Consider the following 16,443-nt stretch of genomic DNA (forward strand, 5'->3'; position numbering starts at 1 on the left):
GCATTTTCTGTAGGATCAGAAACTCAGGTGGCTGTTTTGCGTAAATGAAGCACTTGTGGACCCTCGGTGATTTCTGCCATGAACAGAACTGGCCTTGGAGGCGTCAGGGACCAGGGAGCAAAGAGGAGGGTCGGTGCAGAACCCGGTGCTCTGTTCCAAGTTGGTCTTCGAGCCTCTCAGCTCACGGGAGAGAGCTTTCTGGGTTCCCTGTAGATTTCATTCACCAGCAGGGAAGGCATTCACAGACATTTACTCATTCACGTGAGTAACTCTGATTTTTGACCTTTACAGAAGCGTCCAGAGCTTGTCAGCCAGCCCACTTCGACAATTGCAGAGACAGTGTTTACGTGCAGATGCTGCACACTCGTGTTTCAAAACTCACGATGCCGATTGCTTTTTATCGAGTATGGCACTGAGTTAATGCAGACATATGACACATTGGCGAGTGACAGGAGAAACATGTGCATAGACCTCACAAGCCCCTATTTCTAGGTAGGGTGGTTTGTGTTAGAAGCCTCTTTTTTCATACATGCAGCTACTTTGACATGCTTTTCTCTTAGCACTCAGTGGTGTTAAATGAGGAGCCAGCAAGGAAGACAGAAATGACCATTCTTCTGTAATGACTGGGCCACCGCTGTCTCTGGGTTATTCAGGTGCAGATATGGGACTGATTGCATAATGCACGAAGTGTGTGAGGTGTCCTAGAAAAGCAGGTGGGGGCAATAGTAAGTCATAGCCTTTACTCCTGCAAGGCTCTTGGAAACTCTGAGCAGGAGGGAGGGAAAGTGTTGTCCAGAGCTTGGAATTTTTAGAGAAATGTGTCTTGGATGATGTCTGAGCTCCCACATTGCCTTTTAACAGGTAACTTGGGGACCTTAGGCTTAGGTAGATCTTTGTAAAGTTACTGATTCATAAGGGGGACAAAAGATATGAAGGAAACAGGCTAAAATATCCACAGCGCTTATGTTAGGGCTCGGGGTAATATTTTGTCTCCTTTCATGTATTTTTGAAACGCACAATTACATCTTACATTATGAAAGCAATACAGCACGGTTTTTTGGGCAGTATGAGAAGGAGATGCATCCTTTCCCCAAACTCTAGTGATACTCAGCTCTGATCTGCCTTCGAGGTTTGCATTCCCCAGGGCGGGCCATCTTTGCACTGTACCTGGGTCAGTGTGAGTTTAATAGGGCTATGTTTGTGTCTTCTTTCTTTCTTAGGACAAGGTGTCTCAGCTGGAGATGGAACTGGAAGAAGAAAGAAATAACTCGGATTTGCTGTCTGAGAGGATCACTCGGAGCAGGGAACAGGTGCAGTATGTAGTTGAATGATGAATGGATTGTCCTTCATGGAGAAGGAAATGTGAGAAGTGAAACCCAAGGATTCAGCTAGAGGAGGGAAGAAAGTTCTTGCCTTATAGAAATGATGGAAGGCTGGGTAGTGTTCACCATAGTAAGCCATGAAGAGGGAGGTGTAATATATAACATAAAGCACACAAAGTGGAAGTTTCCAGAGTGGTTATGGGTAACAGTCTATTAGCTTTAATAGGCAAACTGCTCTGCTTAGGGCAGAGGCTCTAAGAATCATTAGTCCAACAAGCAATTGTGTGAAATTGAGTTGCCATAGAAAGTGGAGGACATGATGCAGATTTTTCCTTTAAGAACTTTACAAGCTAAATAGCCATACAGACGCCTATGAAGCATTCACAGTACAGTAGCAACCTCTTCCAAGTGAATGCTTTTTGCAGTTTTCAAAGGTGAGGAATTCCACTTACCTTCGATCTGTACAGCAACACTGGGAGGCAGCCAGGGACCGTGTTCGCTGTCCTCACACTGTAGATAACAGAACTAATTTTCTAAATGACACTCCATGTAATCTGAGGGTTTTTGAATTTTGTTTCCATTTTTTAATTAAAAAAAAAAAAGTTTAGAGCAGCTGAGTTCTGTCCTGGGGATAGGGAGTCTTATCACTGGGAAGCGGTGGTTCCCTTCACTGGTTGCCTTGCCCAAACCATTTGACAGATCACATGGGGAAGCATTATGGGACGATATTCAGAATACGTAGTGACAGTTTTGAAAAGAACCTATATTCAGTAATCTGAAAATGGTACCAGAGAAACCGTACATAGACATTCAGAAAGTTCTTCACCTCTTGATTTGTTTTGGGCACTTTCTTAATTAAACAGTGCAGACAAAACCTAAAAGCCTTGGATGAGGCTGAGTACAAATGAGGAAGTTTTATCTATATAAAGGATTAAAATTAAAAATCTGAAATGCAAGTTAATTTGGGCAAAATCTTCTTTATCCAAAGAAGCTCTTTCCTCTGGTCACACTTCGACTTCGGCACATGCCCCACCTTTCCACCACCTCCAGACAACAAAGAACTGGAGGTTCTAATGCTTGGGGACGATGCCATTCCAAAATGGTAGCCCCTCTTCAAAGTTGAAGGGAAATCACTGGCTTCTTTTCCATTGTTTCCTTGTTGACCAATTCTTTGCAAACAAGTAAGACAGTTGTGCTGTTTTGCTTCTGAGAGTGGAGAAATTCCAATCTGAACCTCCGTCCTCAGGTTCAGTTCTGTCTACGTGTTCCAAAGCCGTGCTAGTAGTGTCCTGCTCAAGGGGGGGCAGCCCAGCCAACCGGAGCTGCAGAAGCTTAGGGAAAGGCTTTTATGGAAACCTCAAATCCAGACGAATCACCCAACCTTGACACTTGAGCCCTTGTACGTTCTTACTAGTGTCAGCATTTTGTTAGGCAAGAGCCTGGTATAAAAGTTGCTTGGGGACGCCTGGGTGGCTCAGTCAGTTAAGCGGCTGCCTTTGGCCCGGGTCATGATCCCAGGGTCCTGGGATCGAGTCCCACATCGGGCTCCTTGCTCAGCAGGGAGCCTGCTTCTCCCTCTCTCTCCCTCTGCTTGTGCTCTCTCTGTCAAATAAAATAAAATCTTTAAAAAAAAAAAAGTTGCTTGGTGATGCGTTCCTGCCAGTGTGGCTTAGCCCCCACAGTGCCATGAGGCATTTCAGGATCTGCTAAGCATTCATGATAACAGAAGTGGCCATGAATTTGTTTTGCTAATGCTGCTGGTGGCTTAGGCAGGGAGGAACAGTGGCAAAGTCTGTCACCCTGTCAATAACCAGGCAGGCAAAACAGACTTCCCAAGCCCCATGTTTTACACCAAAAACAAAACACAGACACACTGAACCAGAAAGCGGTTGCCTTGCTTGGCTCAGCTGATGGCCCAACCTGAAGAAAACTGATCACTCAGACCCCTTCTTTTGCCTCTCACCTGAGCACGTGATTCACTCCTTGATGTGGCCACGGCTGAAGATACTTTGAGCCAAGAACACAAAGTAAGCCCAGGGAGGAGGTTAAGGGAACGGACTTGATCTACTGGAAAGAGCGTGGGCTTGCGAGTGCCGGGCCTGACTCCTGCACCAGCCCCATGGAGTCCCAGGAAGGTGCCAGCCTCTCTGAGCACATTCTTTAGGGGATGTTCCTGTTAAGGAGGCGTCACAGGTCAGTGTTGGGGCGGGGGAGAGGTGTCATCATTATCACAGACTATTATTATAGTCCGTGAAAGGGCAGCTCTTCTCCAAATTCCAACATTGAGCCGCTCTGACAAGGCTGCGTCTAGCCAAGTGTCATGAGTCCCTCGAACCCCCATCCTTCCCTGTGTCTGTGCTCGAAGGGAGGGTTCCACAGCCTCCAGCCTGTTTGCCCTGTTCGTTCTGTTTTCCCCTTCTATTTCCTTTCTTGTCCCTTCCCTCCCTGAGGTGGGGCGTTGAGGGGTAAAGCTTGGTGCCTGTCATGGTAAAGGAATGGAGCGTCATGTTCACCTTGTTGTAGGAATTGCTAAAACAACAACAAAACAAAACTCCTGAGGTAAGGCCTCTCTTCTGGCCTTTGCTGTCTCTGGATGTGTGAGGAAGGGTAGCATAGAGAACTGGGTTGACCAAATACCTGCCTCACAGGACAGCATTTAATTCTTATTCAATGCTGGGGTCCATCTGAGACTTCTTTTTTGCCTCTTAAAGTAAAGGTTCCAAGGAAGGGCCCTGGGTATAGATAGTTGGGCCCTAATTTTGGTCCGCTTAGGTTAACTTGCAGGGCCATGAGCCTGCTGCCTTCCTGCCAGAATCAGAGAAAGGGGAAACTTCCAAACCTAAGACCCTTCTCTTCTCCCCGCCGCAAACACTGACCTGTGACGCCTCCTTAACAGGGACATCCCCTAAAGAACAGGAAATGGTGCCTGTCTGATATCTCCAACCCGATTTATAGCATCAGCAAACTGCTTCCAGGCACTGAAAAGGGAAGGCGTGGGGAATTAGACTTTTTGGATCTTGCTCTCCTTAAATTGAAAAGGAAAAAGGTTACAGCTCTTACTTAAACTCTGCATTCTTATAAGCTCCCCTTCTGAATTTTGCTTTCCCCAAACATCTCTCATTTTTTCCCCTAGTCTTAGCGGCAGGGCTTAGGTAGAAAAGCTAGGGGGATTAAAAAAAAAAAAGGTTTTCCAGCAATATGAGCAAATGGCCAGCCCCTTTCACAGACTCTTAGATCTGGCAAGGACCTCCAAGTTCCTCTCCCCAGACTTCTGGTGCAGTGCACAAGAGATCTGAGGCCCAGCCCCATTGCCCCCCCGCCCCCCCACCCCCCGATCTGGCCAGCTCACACAGGTGGTCAGTTGCAGAGCTGGCCTCAAATCTCCTGACTCCCCAAACAGAGTTCTACCAGTGCTCGGTGCTCATAAGGTATGCTGGATACCTGCTGTGTGCATAGATAGCATTGTGGTGAGGCTGTAGAGATGATCAAAAGTGGCCCCTGTCCTTGAGTGCTGTGTTTGAAGAGATGGAGGATGCCCCCCAAAATGGATAATTAATAAGAAAAAGCAACAGATACTAAATGCCAAGTGCAGGATTCAGGCAGCTCGCGAAGGAAAGGCTATCATAGCAAGGGGTGACGGTGGGAGTTCTTTGAGGAAGGTGAACCTGGAGCTAGTTTTGAAGAAAGGGTAAGATTTAGACAAACTAAGGAGTGGGAAGGGAATCCTAGACAGAATGGAGTGTGAATTAGGATTGGGAAGTAGGGTATTTGCAGCGTCTGGGGGACAATGAATGGACTACTGTGATAGGTTTCTGGTTTCCATAAGGGAATAGTAGGAGATAAGTTCAGAGAGGCAGGTTGAGGGTGTTGAATGGACCTTATCCTGAAGGCAGTGGGGAACCACTGAAGGTTGTAGAGCAGACAGTGAAGCATACAGGGTATTTTAAAAGATTAATGTGGGGGGGTTGGGAGTAAGGACAGCAGAAGGGGAGACCAGAAGGAAGCTCAACTGGGCTGTTCCCGGGGACAGAGAATAGAAAAGGCAGTTATGAGATCAAACATCCTATCCTTTGTATGTCCCCCCCCCCCTTTCTTATACATACATTTGACACTCAGTAAATGCTGGGCGCATTATTTGTGAGTTCCCAGCCGTTCTTTTCCGTACATGCTCAGGATGTAATTTTTCAGACTGATGGGTTCAGAAATCCTAACAAATTTTTTTTTCCCCAAACTTTTTGGATGCTTGAATTTTGTTTCCAAATCTGGCTAACATGAAGGAAAAGGGATGAATTTAGACTTGATAAAGTCATGTCTTATCTACTCTGTAAAACAGAGGTGAGGAGTATTTGTTTTCTCACCCAAGTATGGTTGCACCTGATTCAGGAAGGGTTCTGACTTGTAAGGTGAAGGCAAATTGATTTAAATAGTGGGTATTTCACCAGCTTTGGTCTGCTTAAATACAGAGAAATCCTTTTTTCTCTCCTTCCTCCAAAACCGTGTCTCCATTTACAATTGCTATCTTTACGGAGGATTTGCTAAGTGCTGGGCTCCTTGTGCCCTGCTGTGCATGCTTTGTGTCATTGTTTTCGGCTTGTAAGTGACCACCTAGGGTCATGAAGCTTGGAGGCCAAGCCGGGATTTGACTCCAGAGCCTACTGCCTCCCGCCTGTTCCCATCATTCCAGCATCAGACTTAAGACTGGTAAAGACCTCCCCAGGTACATTTGGGGCCTCTCTTCACAAGTTAAAAATAAGGCCATGGTGTCTCTTAATATGGATGAAGATTTATGATCTTCTCTTGACTGTCCAGTGAGTCCAGGATTTACATAGTAAAAGAGTAGGCCCAGCATTGGTGTGTTTTAAACTTGTCATCCAGGCTGATGTTCTAGGTCACTGGGCGCTGCTGTGCTGTTCCTGGTGGTTGAGGACAAACAGTCAACACTTGGGCTGGGCCTCAGTGGAGAGGCGTTTTCTTGGCCATGGAAGCTACAATGACCCAGTTCACTGGAAAGATGATTCTTCTAATGTAGGCAGAACAAGAGGAAAAATTACCAACTCCAGAGCTTTGGGTGGCTTTATGATCCTTCCAGGGGCTGAGTAAGGCTTCCCTGTTGCCTTGGCAACAACAGAATAAATCCCAGTGGATGAAGTTGCAGACCTCTGCATTTCTTTTTGGAACTGCTCCCAGGTGGTTGGCTCACACCTGCTCCTCAGTCTGCACCAGGGTGTTGCATCCAGTAGGATATGGTATTGGGAAGTAAGGCTCCTTTGCAGTCAGTGACTGAATGATCAATTATGGGGCTGCTTTTCTTTCAATTGAAATGCTCCTTAGTCTCAGACCTGGCTCCGACTGTATGGGCGGCTTAAAACCCAGTGTGTATAGTTGGTTAATAATGGTTTTCCTCTCTTATGATTGAGGATCTTCCTGGTGTTTTTAATACCAGCCAGGAGTGTAGGTCCCAAGGCCCTCTACAGCCCAATGGTAAACACAGGTGATGGGGCAAAGTATTGTTATTAGCGATCATAGATATCTCTGGCTTCTCATTAACCCAGAAGGCTGCTGCCTCTCATCCTGAGAGCTGGCTCAGGTCATGGGTGCCTCTGACATAAAACCCACTGGAATCTGATACTGTTCTTTCCGATCAAGATGCTCAGGGTTTAGCATTCCTTCAATCCAGCTCTGATAAACTGTTGCCTTCAGCTCCTGTTCTGTTTTTAGTTTGACTGGAAAAGTTTTTGTTTGGTTTATTTAGTATAGTTGAAGGGTAAACAACATGTAACGCACTAAGCTTATATAAAAGAAATGTTTTCCCAGCCACAGATTTATTTACTTCTCTGGTCCGCAGGAGGAAGCTGGCCAAGCCAGAGGCTCTCCTCTCTTCCCTTCTCTCTCTGCCCCTCCCCTCCCCTCCCCGCCCCTCCTCCCCCCCTCCCCTCCACTCCCCTCCCTTCTCCTCTCTTCTCCCAGTGTGGGCTCAAGTCACTGCTCCAGTCCTAGGGATCACTGTGTTGACAGAGCTAAAGCACGTCTGGTTTATGGTAAAAACCAGCCTTGGGAGCATTGTCCGTCACTTCACAATGTATTCCTTGTATAAGGCTCCATGTAGTGGACTTATTTTGGAATTTTCTGTCAGGTTGTCCTTTTTGAAGAATTGAAGGAAGCCTCGCATGCCTGCTAAAGGCCTGGTTTGCGAAAGAGTAAGAAAAAGTGGACAGCCCTGTCACAGTAACTGTTAAGTTTTATGGTTGCACATTTGTTCCTTCCTGTTCTTCACTCTGATTTATTTTGCACTTCCATTTTAATAGCCATCTTTTGAAGGGATGTAGGGGAGTATAAATAATGACTTTTGTTTTTTGGGATTTTTTTTTTTTTTTTTTTTTGGAGCATCACCATTTGCCTGGGGCTCTCCAAGGAGTTCTTTTTTTTAGCAATGAGATTTTTTTTTTAAGATTTTATTTACTTATTTGTCAGAGAGAGAGAGAGAGAGAGAGAGAGCACAAGCAGGGGGAGCGGCAGGCAGAGGGAGAAGCAGACTCTCTGCTGAGCAGGGAGCCCAACATGGGGCTCGATCCCAGGACTCCGGGATCATGACCTGAGCCGAAGGCTGCCGCTTAACTGACTGAGCCACCCAGGCGCCCCTCCAGGGAGGTCTTGAACCTGAGGAGACCTCTGGGATGCTCCCCCCTGAGCCCTCCTGTGCACTGGGAGGCCCGTGTCCTGGCAGGACCCGGATTTTCCAGTCAGTGGCACTGAGGGAGCTAGACTTGGCCACTGGTTGCTGCTTGGAGTCACAGGGATTTTCCTGAACTCCCGTCTGGGCCCAGTGCTGCATGGCCCCTTGGTGGTGCTGGAGCCCCTCCCTGCAGCTTGTCTGCCTCGCTCCACTGTGGAAGTCCCCACCCGAACGCTCTCGCCTTTTACGATTTGCACTTCACTGAGAGACCTGGGTCTTCCACGTTTGCCGAGAGGGAGAAAAGGAGTAAATGATTTTCAGCCAGAAAGCCTGGGCTAGAATAGAATCTAAAGCTGCTTCCAACACTCCTGAAGCTCCCACCTGGAAAATGGGGTGATAACATCTGCTTCAGAGAGTGGCAGGAGGATTGATGGGCCCAGATGTGCCCAGGACACTCACAGTCGCCCTGGGCATGTCACCAGGGGCTTTGGATTCTTATGTTTTCCCTCCTTGGTCCTCAGGCCTGGGGCAGAGCTGCAGGAACACCACCTGACCCCCTAAAGGCAGACGCCCTACAACCACACCCTTGTCTCCGCTCTGCTGGCCTTTTATTGTCTTTTGGTATTTTTCAGCCTAATGCCTCACAGCAACTAAATTTCTAAATTTCTTTCTCTCTCTACAAGCCCACAGTTCTTCCTTAGCCCCCACTTTTGGAAAAATAATTTCCCTTCCCTTCCCTCCTTTCCCTCCCTCCCATGCCTCTGAGCTGCAGGAGCCTGCCCCCCTTCAGTCCTGCATTATGCTCTCTCTCAGAGGCTCAGAGAACATTCCCTCCCACTGCATGCTTCCCCGGCCCCGGGCCTGCACCCTGTCCCTCCCCATACACAGTCCGTCTCCCTGTTCAGCTCCCTTCTCTTTCCTGTCCAGCGGCTGTCACTTTTCCCTTCTCCGTGATTCTCACCCTCGCCTGCTAATAGGTGCGGGGCGCCTCTAGTACAGCCCTCTTTGGGGCCCTCACACCCCCAGCCCTCCAGTTGTAGCTGTCATCTCGTCACCGCTGGGGTTCGAGGAAAGGCGTGTTCCCACCTCATCGTGCCCGGCACCTTCCCAGTTTCTGCACTTGGGTTCCCCTCTCTGCCGAGCCTTCCAGAGCCGACTTCTTGTCCCGCTCAGGTGTTTTTTCCCAGGCTTCCTTCTGCCTGACCTTCCTCAGTCCTCACCCTTCTTGGCTTATGGGACGGGGCAGTATCCTGGTTTCGTCCCGGTCTCCCCTAGGGGGAGTGCTCCCCAGGGCACAGCTCTGGGGCCTCCTCATCCTTCCTACAGTTCTCCTCGAGGAGCTCATCAGGCCGTGGCTTCAGCTGGTGCCACCCAGTCTCTGCACCTGTCTGCAGTCTCTCCGGGACTCTAGGGGTAGATGGGGCGGGTACCGGACCTACCTCCTCCGGGGGGGTGGGGGAATGGAGGACTAAAGGAACAGCACTGTAAAAATGCTTAAGATTTCCTTTAGCAAGTGCAATCCAAGCTCCCTGGTCACCATGTAGTAACAGGCCCCATGGGACTGCTCCCTGTCCCCTCTCTCTTAACCTGCCTGTTCCCCGCCCCTGCGCGTCTAGTCCAGTGCTTTCCGTTTCTCGAGCACCCAGTCTTCTTGCTTACCTCCCGCTCTGACTCACCGGTGGCCCTGGTCTGGGAAGCTGTGTTCCCTCTCCTGCCCCTTTCTCTACCCTGCCTGAGCCTGGCCTCTCAGGTGGGTCACAGCTGAGGGGCCCTTTCTCTGGCCTTCTGTGCTTGGGCTGTGACCACTGCCATGTGCCACACATACGGGACTTACTCGTTTGTCCCCCACGAGGCTACAGTTAGGGCAGGTCCTGTGTTGGTCTTTGTCAGTGTCCTAGGGCTGTGCTAACGTTGGAGGAGCGAACCCAACCTGTCACCCGTCCCATCATTCCAAGACCAGCTGTCCCCCAGCATGCAAGTACATGCACGTCCTTTCTGGGGACACTCCTCAGTGTCTGGAGAGATGGGACCGCTACTCCGGCCGGAGGATGGGGGCAGGGTCCTCTGGCTTCCTCGCGGGGAGAGCCACACCGCACCCACCAGAATGTGCTTTCACTGTGTGACCGGCCACCTCGAAGGGCCTTCACAGGCTGTCTCGTTCAAGTGCCTTGTGTTAGAAACGAGTCTGCATCCCAGAGGTGAGGTGGCTGAGGTCACACACAAGTGAACTCAGAGCCAGAGGAGAAGCCGGGCCTCCACTGCTCAGCTGTGGACTGACTTCCCATCACAGTGACAGTTTAACCGTGTTCCGGTGAACAGAACACTCTCCCCCGGGAGGCACATGGCAGTCCCGTGGCCCAGCCGTGCTGACGTCCTCCATGCTCCGTGTGCTGCGTCGGCCAGTTTGGAGGCCGTGCTCGGAGTGGGGCTGTGAGCCCGCATTCGTTAGCTGTGGACTTTGTGCTCATGTGGCAGTTACAGGAATATTCCAGCACCTTTGTAACAGGTGATTCTCGAGGGCTCTAGGGCCAGGCAGGGTGGGAGCTGGGCCATGGACGGAATTCTCCGTGCTCTGCCGGCTGACCCTTAGCATTGCTGACATTTTTTTCCCTGCAGTGCACAACGGTGCCCTAAGGAGATTGCCTTCTTCCCAGGTCTTGGTTTTTACATGACCGCTGTATTTGAACCCTAGATCCGTGTGAGGCCTTTGCACCAAGATGGTCCAGAGAGCCAGGGCAGGCGGAGTAGTGGGCTGTGAGTAGGCTTGGCCTGGGTTCTAGTTCTGCTCTCTCTAGTCACATGTATCACTGCCCTGGGCATCAGTATCCCCCTGCTGTAGAATTCTGAATTCCCTTGACTTAGAAGCCTACTGGCCAGAAATGCAAAGATGTGAACATTTTTTTGTTTTGACCACACAGGTACTACCTCACCTGTGGGCAGAGTCCCAGCCTCCTCCAGGTCCAGGTCCTGCCCATCACCAGCTTCATTCCTCAGCCCTCCCTGTCACCCACTCTGGGCCACCCACACCATGCTGCTTGTCATTCCCTGCATGCACTGTGGCAAGGACAGTGGGAGATGGGAGCAGATGCAAGCCTGTCCCAGCGTTTCCTCTTATTATTCCTCGCTCAGCCCCCAAGGTCTTGCTCTCTAGGCAGAGGGTGGGGGAGGGGTAGGCTTTTCCTTTACTGAGGTGCTTGTGCAGGTGGTGAAAATGCAAGTGGAGACCAGGCCGGTGAGACTGTTACAGGTGTACCCGGGGCATCCAGGGACTTGTTGGTGCACCTCTTACCCAGGCTGAACCTTATGAAGGAAGGGGTGGTTTTATTTTACTGGTTCACGCCGTCAGTTCTCCCGGCTTCTTCAGGCTGCCCTCTGCTGGACAGTCGTGGGAACAGGGTCTGGGGTTCGTGTCACTGCTGCTGAAAGCCCTCTGGGGATTGGGGAACAGAGGCAGGCCACGGGATTTCTTTCTGGGTACTGCTCCACTAGGCTCATTTCCTATTAACATAGACGAAATCCTCAGTAATGTTTAGCCTTTGCCAGGTCACCAAGAGCTGCCCAGTATTCTTGCTGACTTTTGTTTTTGTTACACGAAGGGAGAAATCTAGCAGCGTCTGAGATATGCTAAGTGTAGACGCCTTTCCCGAAGTTTGAACTTAACCCTGCAGCAGTCAGGAACTCAGATGAGTGCTCGCTCTCCCTCTTACTAGTTGTGTAGATCTCAGGCAAGTTGGATCACTGATTCATCCCCGGACGAATGATGCTCGGATGCTCAGTTTTAGCATCAGAAGTCCTGTGCCCCAAGAACATCCTCCGAGTTGGGCGAGCTGGCCGGGATGGTTGGGCACTATGCAAGTTGAGGAGCTTCTCTACGCCCCAGTGCCCTCTGCAGAGATAGGATTACCTACTTCCTGGGGCTGTGGGGACAGTAATAGTGCTTGTGTAGTGCTAAGCAGGTGATTCCGTTTTCTGGAGCTGCCATAAATGGGGTGGCCTAGGACAGAAATTTATTATCTCGCAACTCCGGAGCCCCAAAGTCTGAAATCAAAGTGTCAGCAGAGCCTTGCTCTCTTTGGACCTGTAGGAGAATTCTCTGTTGCTTCTTCCGGGCTTCCGGCAGCTTTCTGGCTCTTCGGCATTCCCTGACCATAGGTGCCTCCCTCCGGTCCTCCGTCCTCACGTGGCATTGCCTCTGTTTTTCTCTTCACGTGGCTGTCTCTTCTGGCTGCATGTCTGTCCCTGAGTCCGAATTTCCCCTTTTTATAAGGCCACCAGTCATATTGGATTAGGGCCTACCTTTATGACCTTATTTGAGCTTGGTTACCTCTGTAAAAACCCTATTTCCAAATAAGGTCATATCTTAGGTGCCAGGAGGTAGGACTTCAGTGTATCTCTTTAGGGGGCCGACCATTCAGCCCATAAGAGCGGGGTGTGCTATGACCGTTACCGTCGTTGGTATTGTTGTCTTTGCAATCATCACGAAACCATCTCCAAGAGGAGATGGCATGATGAAGAGAAGCTGGCTTGGTGGTTGGAATTCAGTACCCAGGGACCATATCCTCACGAAGGATACAGAGACAGCACCTCTAACTGCTGGGCTTTGTTCTCCTGGGTGCAGATGGAGCAGATGAGGAGTGAGCTCCTGCAGGAGAGAGCTGTCAAGCAGGACTTGGAGTGTGACAAGATTTCTCTGGAGAGGCAGGTGAGGCTGGTCTTGGATTAGACCCCCTCAGCGGGGGCTCCTGTGCATGACACCCCAAGAACTCTGGGGCCTGACTCACCTGAGAGGTGGAGGTGTTCTGAAGGCCTTTTCCGGAGAGGTTTTCCCAATAATATTAAATCTGCTTGGAGGTTGAACAGCTAGGGGAGGAGGAATTGTGGGTGGCGTCTTCTAGATCCTAAGAGGGCTAAATTCTGACATAAAGGGAATGAAAAAGAGCCACGAGTTGCCAGCAGAGCTTATTGGAATCGTTTCTTTTTGTTTTGTTTTGTTTTGGAATCGTTTCTTTTACATGCTATTCATGTAAATTCTTCACTGAATATCCTATATGATCTTGGCAAAGGAGACTGTTTCTCCTGCCATCCCTACCCGCCCCCCCCGCCAATAGTTTTATACAAAAACAAGGCCACGCCTGTTTGCCTGACATCCAGGAGTCCTATGATGGCCAAAGATTTCGCTTGGGCTCAGGAGGGAATGTGGTAGAATCTCTTCTCAGCGTGCCAGGAGTGGAGTGCAAGGCCTTTCCCTAGAGACATGCCCGCTTCCCCCGGTCCCCCGGGGCCATGCATCCTGTGTGGAGGGTGGGCTCATCGCAGTTGCTGACCACGTGCTGGCTCCACCCTGCACAGAGAGCACAGCAGACGCACAACCCCTCACAGCATCCCTGTCTGATTCTAGAACAAGGACTTAAAGAGCCGGATTATCCACCTGGAAGGCTCCTACAGGTCCAGCAAAGAGGGGCTGGTGGTGCAGATGGAGGCCAGGATCGCTGAGCTGGAGGACCGTCTGGAGAGCGAGGAGAGGTGAGCCTGGCCAGCCGAGGTGCAAAGGCCCTGTGAGTAGTGGCGTCCACACTGCAGAGCATGTTCCCATTTGTGCCCCTTCCTGTCCTTATGAGCCTTCCCGTGAGGAAGGTGGAGCAAGTGCAATAGGTGAGAAAAGCAAGACCGGTGCCAGTAAGTACTGGGGAAGGTAGCCGGGCTGAATATTGGCCAGCGGACTATAGCGCAGGCATCCCACACCTGAGCCCACAGCTTCCACGCTGTGCTGGCTGCTCCTTTCCACTCCTCGTATGACAGGCTGCCTCATCAGCTACTGAGTCTAAGCTGGATTAGAGGCAGGGGGTCCACTCTGCCCCAGGGGCCAGAAGTGTTGGAGCAGAGAGGCCCAGTGCTGGCTCAGAAATGGGCAGGACCCCCACAAGTGGGTGGAAGACACTTGGGATCAGAGGGCCCCCCTCCTCTCTAGCAGATTCTCTGCAACTGGCTCCGAGATCATAGCCCGAGGGCCAGCCAGCACCCGGTTGAGCCTGACTGGCCTCTGTTCTTACTCCTGGCCCCTCAGGGGTGAGGTATGTGTGCATATAGCACTGTACATTATCCATTCCTAGTAGGACTTTGGGGCTGGGCTAGAGCAGCCTGGAGTAGACCCATGCCACTCATACTCGGGCAGTCGGGGACCCTCTGCCTTACAAAGTAAAGCTTGGGACTGGAAGAACGCAGGGCAGCTCCAGTCCCAACTCTGCCTGTCACTGGCTCTGTGGCCTCGGGCAAGTCGCTCCCCTTCATGGAGCCCCCGTTTCCTCCCGGACTGACCGCTGTGTGTCTCCAACCCTAAGTCACGAGTTGACCAGGCCGCTTGGCAGGAGCTTCCTTGCCTCCACAGCCTGGCCAGGGCCTCCTGTGGGGCTGGATGAGAGGGTCCTTGGTTCTGTTCCCCCTGCCCCTCTAGGGACCGGGCCAGCCTCCAGCTCAGCAACCGCCGGCTGGAGCGGAAGGTGAAGGAGCTGGTGATGCAGGTGGATGATGAGCACCTGTCACTGACTGATCAGAAGGACCAGGTGAGGGACCCTTATTCTCAGATTTTTCCGCCCCAGGCGGGCGGGTGATAGAGTTGTAGAGACTGAGTCCTGTCTTCCCCTCTCCCCAGGTACATTGTAGACCAATGGGGCCTTTCTAGCCTCCTTTAGCAGGAGGTTCAGCAACCCTCAGCCCTGAAGCTGAGACCAGTTGCTCCCTTTGCCACTTCTTGGTCGCCTGGGGAGACGGCGGCTGGACTGCAGGCCTCTCTGTGCTGGACTTTTCTCCATCCCCGCTGGGCTGGGTGACCAGCTGGCGCTCAACCTGCCTTCTCTCCCAATGCAGCTGAGCTTGCGCTTGAAAGCCATGAAGCGACAAGTGGAGGAGGCCGAGGAGGAGATCGACAGACTAGAAAGTTCTAAAAAGAAGCTGCAGAGGGAGCTGGAGGAGCAGATGGATGTGAACGAGCAGCTGCAGGGACAGCTCAATGCCATGAAGAAGGACCTAAGGTGGGCGAGTGTGGCGGCCCCACGGGCACCGTGATCCCCCTAACATTTGAGGAGAGCTCGACACTGTCAGGGCATGCTCACTGCTGGTGTCTGACGCCAGTTCCTTGTCGCCTCTCGGGGTTATCCCATCCTAGAGTTGAGAGTGGCCACATCCACTTCGGCCACCCGACATGTGTCATCCCTATACCAATCCCCTGCTGTCAGCCAGACAGATTTCATCCCTCTTGTCCATAAGGGGAAACTGAGGCTCAGAGCAGGAGACCTAGCTCATACCACCCTGGAGGGGGCAGCCCCTAGACCAGCCCTTAGGAGTCCTGCTTTTAGGGAGAAATAAGATAAGGTTTGGCTTCATATCCCCATGAAGACTAGACTCTCTTGGGCCTGGTCTCAGGAGAGAGCTGCCTCTAAAGCCCCCCTGCCGTGAGTAGAAGGGGCCTGGGATGGGGCACACTTTCCCTGCCCCAGGGTCACTTGGGTACAGGGTGAGATTAAGTTCATGCTCATCCATAGAGCTGAGCCTTTCTCAGAGGCTATGCAGGTAGCACAGGTGGTTCTCTTGTAAATGGACAGAAGACCCCAGCCCGTTGAGAATCCTATAAATAGGGCCTGTCTATTAAGAGCCTGGCCCCAGGGCTGGCATTAGGGTGCACCATTTTAGGGAGCACCAAAAATCTTAGTAATCAAGATAGATAATTCACGCACTATTATATAAAGTGAATGCAAACAACCCATGGTAAACAAGATATCAAAATTTTTAATTAAGATGGGATCAATAACAGCACCCTGATGAGACGTATCGTAGCTTGAGGCAAAAGGAAAAATCAGCACTGCTGAACTTGTCCCAAACCCCGTCCAGCCCTCCCCGGCAACACCGGCCGCCTGCAGGCAGTTTGCTCCCTTTTGCTGAAGGAACTGTCAGGTGCAGACCGGTTCACGTGCTTCTGTGGCAGCCAGAGGGTGGAGAGATGGGAACCCCAGACCCTTCCTTCATCCCCCGATCAGAGACAAACAGCAGCCCAGGGCCAGGACACATGCCCCCTGTTGTTTCGGCAGACTTAAGAAGCTGCCAAGCAAGGTGCTGGACGACACAGATGATGATGACCTCAGTACGGATGGGGGGAGCCTCCACGAGGTGCCGCTGAGCCACATCTTCCCCAAGGACAGCGCTGCCACCAGCCAGATGTGAGGCCCCTTCCGGGGCTGCAGTGACGGCCCATCATGCCTCGCAGGGCCCAGCAGCCAGCCACCCACAGCGGAGAGCAGGAGAGGCAGCGTCTATGCGGAGCCAAGACCCAAGACCCGTGCGCCTCCTCCTCACAGAACAGGCCGACTCCTCCACGTTGCATTCCTCCCGGCGTCTCTGAGTTGGTAGCGCACCTCTCCTCGCTCAGACAGGTAGCAGTTTAAATGTTGGCGCCTG

General features: G+C 51.3%; 1 protein-coding gene across 2 annotated transcripts in view; it reads left to right on the plus strand.

Annotated features, from left to right (window-relative positions):
• Window positions 1-16,209, plus strand: part of CGNL1 (cingulin like 1) — a 95,275-nt gene extending 79,066 nt beyond the window's left edge. For both annotated transcript variants that reach the window (XM_028100325.2, XM_028100326.2), the window contains exons 13-18: window positions 1,221-1,310; window positions 12,614-12,697; window positions 13,394-13,518; window positions 14,447-14,555; window positions 14,860-15,023; window positions 16,077-16,209. In XM_028100325.2, the coding sequence (XP_027956126.2) occupies window positions 1,221-1,310; window positions 12,614-12,697; window positions 13,394-13,518; window positions 14,447-14,555; window positions 14,860-15,023; window positions 16,077-16,209 (705 nt within the window). The remainder of the gene's footprint in view (window positions 1-1,220; window positions 1,311-12,613; window positions 12,698-13,393; window positions 13,519-14,446; window positions 14,556-14,859; window positions 15,024-16,076) is intronic.
• Window positions 16,210-16,443: the final 234 nt, after the last annotated feature.

Source organism: Eumetopias jubatus, unplaced genomic scaffold (genome assembly GCF_037043125.1).
Source record: "Eumetopias jubatus isolate StellerSeaLion01/CBP00866 unplaced genomic scaffold, mEumJub1_p1.0 scaffold_7, whole genome shotgun sequence".
Lineage (NCBI taxonomy): Eukaryota > Metazoa > Chordata > Mammalia > Carnivora > Otariidae > Eumetopias > Eumetopias jubatus.